We start from the raw sequence: 9,533 nt of genomic DNA on the forward strand, positions 1-9,533 counted from the left end.
GGGGGCAGCCAGCTGCCGCTTTGGCTCTGAGATGGGAGGATGTGCCCGCTCCCCGGAAGAGGCACCCAGTGCCAGGCTGCTGCCTCTTGCAGCTACAGGGGCCTCCTGCCAGCCTGCCTCTGCCGAGCCTCAGGCTGCTCTGGGCTCTGCCAGGGCTCTGCTGGGGCTCCGGCCTGGGCAAGGCCGGGCCGCTCTCACCTCACGGTCGCCGACAGCTCTGCATCAGACGAGACCTTTCAGAGCACCCTCGCTGACCTTTCTGCTTTCTCAGCTGAGCAAGACTCTCCCCGAGCCAAAGAGATTGCACCTAGGGATCCAAATCCAAGTGGCAGGAACCCCAATGCTCTCGAGTCACAGCTGAACGCCTGCATCTGCACAGGATGTCTTGGCTGCAGCACTCCTCCTCTGGTTTTGCCTGCAAATGCCATTGCCCTTCCTGCCTCAACTACAAGCACAATGGCTGGACAAAAACCGGCCAGTATTCCAAAGGCAGTGTGGTCTGGAGAGGATGAATGAAGAAGAGCCTGCCCCACTTACAAACCACACCAAAGAAGCCGTAAGTGTCACTTTCCACCTTTAAGGAACAACTGACAATTCAGAAGGAAAAGTTGAGCTTAATCACAGGGTGAGAAAGAAAGGAATCTTACAGATGAGTTGGGGTTTCAGAAACTTTATTTATTCAGAATACCACTCTACAATCTGAATCCAGGCTGGTTTTGGAATAAATGGTTCTGACGTGATTGTCACAGTCTTTCCTCCTCCTTCCTCTTCTTCACTGAAATAATCAGTGGCACCAGGCTGGACACAGACTTGACTGATGTTATAAATTGATGCTGCCCAAAGGAAAAAAAACAACAAAGAAAAAAGAGCCATGATTTTCCAAGCTCAGGGCTTCACAGGCTCAATCAGGATTCCTCAGGTCCCTAGAAAGATGCTGAACGAGGACTGATGGGACCATCTGCACCTCCATCTTCATGTGCAGGACCTTGCCATCACAGGCAAACCTGGCCCAGAATCCCACTCATCCACTCATCCAGGTGTCTTCATCTTGCTGGCATTTTTGCCCTGCCAGTGCTCTAGAAATGGTGCTTTCTGTCCCCGGGGTTTCTTCCTTTCAGGAAACTCCAAAGCCTCACATAGGTCCCTCTCTTTGAAAGACGGCACTGTGCTAATTTCCACAGGGAGACAGAGCAGTGTCTACCTTTCCATCCCCTGCCCCTCCTGTGCTGGATGGCACCTTCCTTCCCAGCAGGGACGGCCAAGTGGCAGGGAGTCCAGCAGCTCCCTCTCTGCCACTCAGCCTGACAGTAATCCTGGGCCAGTTCCCATCTGCTCGACCGTTCCAGGCAGCAGATGGGGCTGTGACAAGTCCCTCTCAGCTTCCCTGTTTGGGTGGCAGAAACCTGTAAGAGTGGGGCAGGGGGCACAAGCCAGGGCCCCTCAGAGGCTCACAGTGAGCCTCCCCCAGCCCCTCCTTCCCACAGCCAAATCTCTGACCACTGGGCTGGGACTGGTTTCCTTGGGTTCCTCCACCACCATTTCAAGCATCTGTACCCCGCATTGCTCTACTTCAATACATTTGCCATCAGATAGAACTGAATACCCCGCCAAATCACAAAAAAGGGCGGCAGAAACAATCAGGACAAAGCACCTCTCCTCTGAGGACATGTGGAGAGAGTTGGGGTTATTCAGCCTGGAGAAGAACAGGCCCCACTGAGACTTTATTGTAAGTTTCCAAATCTTCAAAGTGGCTTCTGAGGAAATGGAGGACACCTTTTCAAACAGGGCCAGTTACAATAGGATGTGGGGTAATATTTTTAAACAAAAAGGGGATTGAGTCAGATTAGGTGTAAGGAATACTTTGTTTACTCTGAGCATGGTGCAACAGTGGCACAGATTGTCCTGAGAGCTGGTAGGTGCCCCATCCCTGGAAACATTCCAGGTCAGGTGGGAAGGGGCTCTGAGCAACCTGATCTCTTTAAAGTTGTCCCTGCTCATTGCAGGGTGCTTGGACCAGATGACCTTTACAGGTTCCTGCCAGCCCAGCCCAGTCTAGGATTCCTCACTGTTGTCATTTGAAAAGCACCAAGAGGGAGGTCAGGAGGACTCATCTGATGCCTTGGACTTCAGTGGAGGAGGAGCCCATCCTCGGACACTGTTTGACCTGCAGCCCCTTTGCATTTTACCTGCAGGAGCTCCTTGGCAGACCAGCGCCACTCCTCGTTTGTCTGCAGGCAGCAGCTCAGGAAGTCACGCAGCGAAGCCGAGAATAGCTTGGGCTGCCGCAGCTGTGGGGTCCCTCCTGTGGCTAACAGGAGTTCAGCCTGGAGAAAAAGGAAACATGAGGCTCCACCTGCTTCTTTCACATCTGTAAATACTCTCCCAGAGCCCATTACTTAAGCTCCACTGTGCAGTGGCAGTTTGTGCCCTGGCAGAGAAGCAGAGATGGCTTTCCTATACCAACAAAAAACCCAAACCCCAAAGCAGCTGCAGCTTTTCTAACAGTCAGCAGATCCTGCCTTGGCAGCTGATTTGATTGGCTGACCTAGTTAGGGGCAACTACGTCAGCAGAAGCACGTTTTGCTTCTCTGAGGATTCACACCAGCTTGACAGGCAGTTTGGAAGAGGGACTTTGCTATACTAACTATCTATACTATCTCTAAGGATTATTACATGAAAAGGATTTCTGCAGTGCTTGTTGGTCCCTTAAGCACAGCTTCCATTAAACAAAACTCATCAAGCTTTTTATCCTGTTCTTGAAAACAATGGTAATTGGAAGAAAAGAAAGGAAATCCATCAGATTTTCCTCAGGTAAGGAAACAAACATTTGAAATTGTTGGTGTGACCCAGCCCACTACGGGGCTGGGGCAGCATGATGCCAATCAATCCCAGCTGTCATGGGTTAGCAAAACATAATCCCAGAAGTGATGTTCTTGCAAAGGGGTGCTTACAGCTTCCTCTGTGACCTGACAGAACCTATCAGCTGGCCAGTTTGAATATGGACAATTCTTTAAGCCACTTAAAATTGCGGCCTCTGCGATCCACACTTAAGAATAGACACACCCCAGCAGAGCCCTCTCTCGTTTCCGGTGCTGGGACAGGTGCCTGTGGGCCCTGTGCGGGGGCCCAGCGGGCCCAGCCCAGGCCCTGCTCGGGCCAGGCCGGGCTGGGCCACGGCCATCCTGGAGCCGATGGGCCCTGTTCCACCTGCGGAACCCCCCCATAACCCTGCTGTGGGCAGCCGGAGCGGCCCGGCTCCCTCTCTCCAGTGTGGCCAAGATTCAGCTGAAGCTGCCCTGCTGTCCGGCAAAAGATCATGTGACCAACAGCGATAAGCAAAATTCCAGCTGCAAGGCTGAGGTGAGATTAACCCTTTTAGTGCTGTGAAGAGCTGAAAACCTGAGGGAGAAGAAAGAGGAAATGCTTAAACCTGAAATTCTGTTGTAAAGCTATGATGTATCAGAGTACCTGTTCTAATTTCATGAAGGCATGGGGGGTGGAGCGTTCAACTTGTACTTGTGAGCCAAAGTGCCTGTGCTGAGATAGGCAGATGCTGAAGCAGCTGTAATTTGATGAGAAATTTGAACAGGGAGAGATGGAAGTGATGAGGACTTTTGTTCCAAATGGAAAAGGAGAAGACCTCAGTTCCTAGAAATGCTCCCAGAGACAGTCCTAGAGATGAAGATGAGGAGGACCCTTTGCTCCCAGGGAAGGAGGAGGACCTCTATTCTTAGAGATGAAATCCTCCCAGAGATGGGTGAAGAGAACTTTTGTTTCTGAATGGCTCGACCTTAAATTTGTACCCCAGTAATTCAAGAGTGGACCCTCAAAAGCAGTTGTGGGAAAAGCTGCAAGGTGGGGGAAGGGACTCACATGTGAGCAGAGAACCAACCCGGGCAGCTGTCTCGTTGTGATAATTTCTCCATAGCATGGGCAAGAGAGACTTCTCTTCCTAAATGGACTGAACAATTATGGAAGTGGTAAACAGACGGAACATCTCAAGGGTTGTCTTTTTACATTGTCAGTGGGAGAAGGGAGAAAGGTGGGGGGGAGGAGAAGTGTTCTGAAAGTGTGGTATGATTTTATTTTTTTCTTTTTCCCTCTTTTAGGTTTGTTAATAAATTTCTTTATATTCTTTCAAGTTTGGTGCCTGCTTTGCATTTCTCCTAATTCTTATCTCACAGAAGGTAAATAGTAATGAGTATTTGGACCAAACCACTACACCAGCTCATCCGCTGGATCGAGTTTCCCGAAGAGGCAGACTCAGAGGGTGGGTCAATGGGCGGCTCAGAAGCCTAAGCCGCAATCCCCTGGGCAGTGCCCGGGTCCAAGCCGCCTCCCGTGGTTCGGGAAAATTCTCCGTTACTCGGTTGTTCACTGGTTCTCTGTTATAACTCCCGCCTCTCGGTTTCCCCCAGTGGTTCTTGTTAAATTTTATCTTCCCCCTGGCTTGTAACCCATTGGTTGTTTTCCCCATTCCCCGCCGTTTTCAAACTCTATAAAATTGCGGACAAGCCTCGGGGAGGATCCCATCGCATTCCATCCCTTCCGAGCTCGTTCGGGTTGCAAAACTTCTAAGGATAAATCTGTTAGGAGCCAAACCAGAACAGCTTCTCTCTTCCTTTGTCTCCGAGCTAACGTGAGCTGATACCATCGGCTCCTGCCATGTCTCCTCTGCCGAGAAGCCAGCTAGCTAACTCAGCCAGCAGCTCTTTGCCTGATGCCGAAGTTGCTTCTGCGACGGGCAGAAGTAACGCAGCTGGACTCTCTCTGACCTGGGGCACGCCAGAGCTCATGCCTCGAGCAGCAAGAACTTTGTTAGGTTGGTGCACCAAGCATGGGGCTCACACGAGTGGATCCCTGCGACATCGTGGCTGTCGGTGGACAGCGATAAGAAGCGACTTTGGACTGCCAACACCTCTTGGAGCGGTCTGCTCTGTTTTAGGAGCGGTGCCCTGAAAGGAGGCTGCTAACTCCCACTCATTCTGCACTGAACTGACTTTGGAGAGCAGCCGTGCCTCAGAAAACCCAACCTGTGCTTTTTACTTTGGGACTGGACAAATTTGTGCTGATTTCTGAAACTGTGTGAGTATCCCTGGTCCCTGATATTTTGTGTGAAGAACGAGACAACTCTTAGAAAAATTAAAATAATTTATTAAAACACAAAAATTGAAAAATTATAAAAATCAGGAAAATATCTAAATTTGGGATCCTAGTGGCTCAAGAGGTATTTCCGGGAACGCAGGGATTAGAGATCTTTGGGCTTAGACAGCACTGGACCTCCGGTGGAAAACTTGCAGTGCTGGGCTGACTTTTAGCTAACCCAAAAGCCAGAGAAAAATTATTGAAAGCTCCTAAATAGGAGTAAGGCTTAAGTGCCCAGCACTGGTGCCCACTACCGCTAAATCTCCACTGGTCTGCTCCTGCTCTGAGGCTGACTCACTATTTTATAGTACCCTTGCTCCACCCCAGTCCGCCCACGGACCGCCCATGGCACACCCCTTTGGTCCTAAGTGATTGGTGCTTCCCTTTTGACAGATTATCTCTGTCTACCAATAGCTCGTCGTTGTCAGGGGGGTAGTAGCAGCTGGAGTAAGAGTGGTAACATGTCCTTATTAAGATTCAGGTTGCCATGGAGCTTACTTACAAACCAACGGCTAAAGGTCTAAAACTGGCTGTTGGCTGTTAGAAACTGGGGTTTGGAGCTGGTTCTGAGCAAAGTAGAAACCCTTAAAATAAATATTAAACTACATCCAACATATCTTAAAACATTTGCAAAAGTATACAGAGAACATGAGAAAAACAACTCTCTTTAAAGTTGGAAAAGGAATTTTAACTGGGACACTTTTAACTAGGGGATTTTAACTGGAACTGGTGCAGATAAACTGCTTTGAACAAGTGAAAACACTAATAGCAGAACTTGATATTTGTACCTGGACTGATGGGTGAACATTAACACTCGATTAAAGTTGTGTAACCCAAAATTAACTAATCAAAACACTTAACATGCAAAGACCAAGCTAATTAGGGAGTTCATGTATGACATTTTGTTTCTTTTTTCTTTTTTCAGGTGGTGGGCGGAAGAAGTGCCGAGACAGAGATGGGATCAAAACTCTCTCAGCTTCAAAGAGAGGTTTTTCTCCAAGTTGCGAAATTCCTTTCAGTTACTGGTTTTAAATTTTCAAAGGATCTGTTAAAACAGTTTGTTTGCTGGCTTTTCTTTTACCTTCCTCAAGTGTCTCCTGCAAATTTAAAATCTCCTGCCTTCTGGCAGGCTGTGGGGGATAAGATTACTGATTTAAAGCGAAATGGGGACTCCTCTGGAGAAAAATTCTCTCCTCTAGTTCTAGTCCTTCGGGACTTGCATGAAATGGATCAGAAAGTAAAAGAAAAGCACAAATCCCCTTGAAGTTCTTCCTGTATCCCTCCTTCCTCCCCTCCTGCTCCTCATCCCACTTCCCCTTTGTTGGAAAAACTGAATGGGGTGATATGCCCAGAGGCACAGAGTTGCTACCTTCTCTCTGACCCCTCTCGGTTTTTTCAGCCACCCTGTCGGGGTAGCCCTGGCCAAGCTGCCTCGACCTCTTCCCAAACCCCGTATCCCTCGCCCTCTTCCCCAGTTGTAAGCCCAGAAAACTGTTTTAAATGCTGTTTGCCATTGTCCACCCCCCACTCCACGTGTCTGAACAATGGCGCTGACCACATGGCCCAGTTCACCCCTCCCCCCCCCTTGTTCTTCCCACAGGCCCTTTCACCCTCTTACCCCCAACCCTTTCCTATCCCCTCCCCCAGATGTGATGTCATAGGGTTCCTCCCATGCATTGGGTACTGCCCCGTGCATTGAGAATCCCCGCCCATCCTGTGACCATGCCTCCTGGTCCTCCAACCCCGCCCCCTGTGGAGGACTTCCTGGTTCCCCCCCCCCCCCCCCCCCCCCCCCCCCCCCCCCCTTCAGGTTCCCACGGGATAGAAACTGGAACCATCTTGGAATCAGGTCCGGGAGTCTCCTCAGCCCCTTCCTATCCCTTTGCTGTTCTTGTAACGTATGATTGAACTGGCAATAATCCCACATGGAAACCTTTTGATTCTGCAGGGCTGAAAGAGCTTTGCAAAGCCCAGAAAGAATTTGGGAGGGAGAGTCAGTATTTTAAGACCCTTCTTAAGATAACTCTCACCGGTACAGTGATTGTGCCACATGACCTCAAAAGCATTTTCTCCTACTTGCTTTCCCCATCCAAGTTTCAAATGTGGGAAGAAGGTTGGAGAAAGCAACTGGGAGAGGTCCTCCTTGTTTTACTGCAGGATCCAAACAATGCGGGGGTTTCTATGGATCACCTTACCAGTGAGGGGTCATTAGCCAAGCCCCAGAACCAGGCTCAAAATACACCAGAGCCAGTCCTGAATGCTGTAAAGCAAGCAGCACAGCAAGCGTTCTTAATGATGCCCCCTAAATTAGCACCTCAATTGAACTACACTGACATTCGGCAACTGCAAAATGAGCCATTTATTGATTTTGTAGATAAACTGAGGCTCGTAGCGGAAAAACAAGTGGAAGATCCGAAAACAAGAGAGCATATTATAACGCAAATTGCAAAGTTTAATGGCAATGATGCTTGTAAAAGAGTGATTTTGGGTCTTCCATTCGAACCTCCACCGACCTTAAGTCAAATGATTCGTGCTTGCACGACATTGGTGCCAATTCATCAGCCAAATTTAAAAACGGGGAAAAACTTAATAGAAATTGCAGCCGCTGCTGATGCAACAGCATCTCAGGGCAATAGAAATGCTAATTGGGTCTGTCACAGGTGTGGCAAACCAGGGCACTTAGCCGAAACTGCAGCACTCCGGCTCCAATTAATCAGGGTTCCTGAGCTGTCTCCCCAGGGCAAATGACATCACCTGCCGCCGATGGGATGCCGCCAAAAAACTGACAGGACCACATGGATTGGCAGGGCCACATGGGGGAATGAATCAAGAAACTGCCACCAGGAAAATTGTTACCATGACCACTGCAACTCAAATGGACTCGGTGACACCCCAGAGAATCGTCGTGAGTTGCGAGAATCTGAGAGACTGTATCGTTTGTGTTAAAAGATGTTGTACATTCACCAGCTGACATTTGTGTTACACCAGAAATTGTTCAAGTGGGCCCACAAGGGTTCTTTACTGTCAACATCCAGTGTGTTAACCCTCCCTATTTTCTTGCTGCTAACCAGGTTGTGGCCCAAGCTATTCTCATGCCCAGTAGTCCGCCACTGGGCTACAACGCCTCTGTCTTCTGGGCTGAGGTAGCTGGGAATGACAAACCCATGCTTAGTTGCAAACTGTCTTGCTAAGGCTCAGACATCAGCCTGGCAGGAATGATGGACATGGGAGCAGATGTGACAGTCATCCCACAATTGGCTGTCACACTGGGAGCTGCAGCTGGCAGAAGGTATTGTGATGGGTGTGGGGGGATCTATATCTGCCCAGAGAAGCAAGGCAGTTGTCCAAATTGAGGGTCCAGGGGGACAGATAGCATCAGTCCGTCCTTTTGTAATTGACTCTGGATTTACATTGTGGGGCAGAGATCTCATGTCCCAGTGGGGGGGCTCGAGTCGAAATTCCATCTCAACCCCAACATTTTTTGTACAGGCCACTGCGGAGCGCCCCTTCCAGAAATTAAATTGGATCTCTGACAAACATATCTGGATGGATCAATGGCCTTTGAAAAATGACAAATTAAAGGCACTCACCACACTCGTGGAGGAGCAATTGAAAAGAGGAAATACCGAACCATGTAACAGCCCTTGGAATTCCCCGGTATTTGTAATCAAAAAGCTGGGGAAAGACCAGTGGTGCCTCCTACAGGACTTGCGGAAAATAAATGCAGTCATAGAGGACATGGGACCCCTGCGGCCTGGAATGCCTTCACCCTCCATGCTCCCCAGGCAGTGGAAGGTAGCAGTCATTGATATTAAAGAGTGTTTCTTCCAGATCCCACTACACTCAGACAATGTGCCCTGGTTTGCCTTCTCAGTCCCTTCCATCAACCAAAAGGCTCCCATGCAGCGCTACCAGTGGCGAGTTCTGCCACAAGGCATGAAGAACTCACCCACCATCTGCCAGTGGTATGTAGCTCGCATTCTGTCCCCTATCAGAAAGTTAGCAGCAAAGGCAATAGTGCTCCACTCTATGGACGATGTTTTGGTGTGTGCTCCTAACCAATCCTATTTAGACTGGACATTGGGGAAGGTAATTGAGGCCTTAGAGGCAAATGGATTTGAAATCCAGGCCAAAAAGGTCCAGAAAACCTCTCCATTTAAATACCTTGGACTAAAAATCTATGAACAGACTGTGGTTCCCCAACAAGTCAAAAAATTCATGATAACCCTAAGACCTTGCAGGACATCCATCAGCTCTGTGGGTCCATAAATTGGATGAGGCCTCTCCTAGGGCTGACAACAGAAGATCTCGTTCCTCTGTTCAACCTCCTGCGAGGGAAAGATGACCTCACATCACCCAGGCATCTAACAGAGGAGGCGAGACAGTCC

At 49.2% G+C, this 9,533-nt stretch overlaps 1 protein-coding gene across 1 annotated transcript; it reads right to left on the minus strand.

The window, feature by feature from the left end:
- Window positions 1-654: 654 nt before the first annotated feature.
- LOC116438122 (serine/threonine-protein kinase PAK 1-like) lies at window positions 655-2,489 on the minus strand. Its single transcript, XM_032096778.1, has 2 exons — window positions 2,187-2,489; window positions 655-833 (listed from the first exon to the last, which is right to left on the minus strand). Exons 1-2 carry the CDS (start codon window positions 2,391-2,393, stop codon window positions 744-746), a joined length of 297 nt encoding a protein of 98 aa, XP_031952669.1. The 5' UTR covers window positions 2,394-2,489; the 3' UTR covers window positions 655-743.
- Window positions 2,490-9,533: the final 7,044 nt, after the last annotated feature.

The sequence above is a fragment of the Corvus moneduloides genome, chromosome Z (assembly GCF_009650955.1).
Source record: "Corvus moneduloides isolate bCorMon1 chromosome Z, bCorMon1.pri, whole genome shotgun sequence".
In the NCBI taxonomy this organism is placed as follows: Eukaryota; Metazoa; Chordata; class Aves; order Passeriformes; family Corvidae; genus Corvus; species Corvus moneduloides.

Coding starts and splice junctions, on each gene's coding strand:
- LOC116438122 (XM_032096778.1), bottom strand. CDS start 2,393: ATGGGCTCTGGGAGAGTATTTACAGATGTGAAAGAAGCAGGTGGAGCC. Junction 834..2,186: donor CTGCCAAGGAGCTCCTGCAG/GTAAAATGCAAA, acceptor TCCTTTGGGCAG/CATCAATTTATAACATCAGT.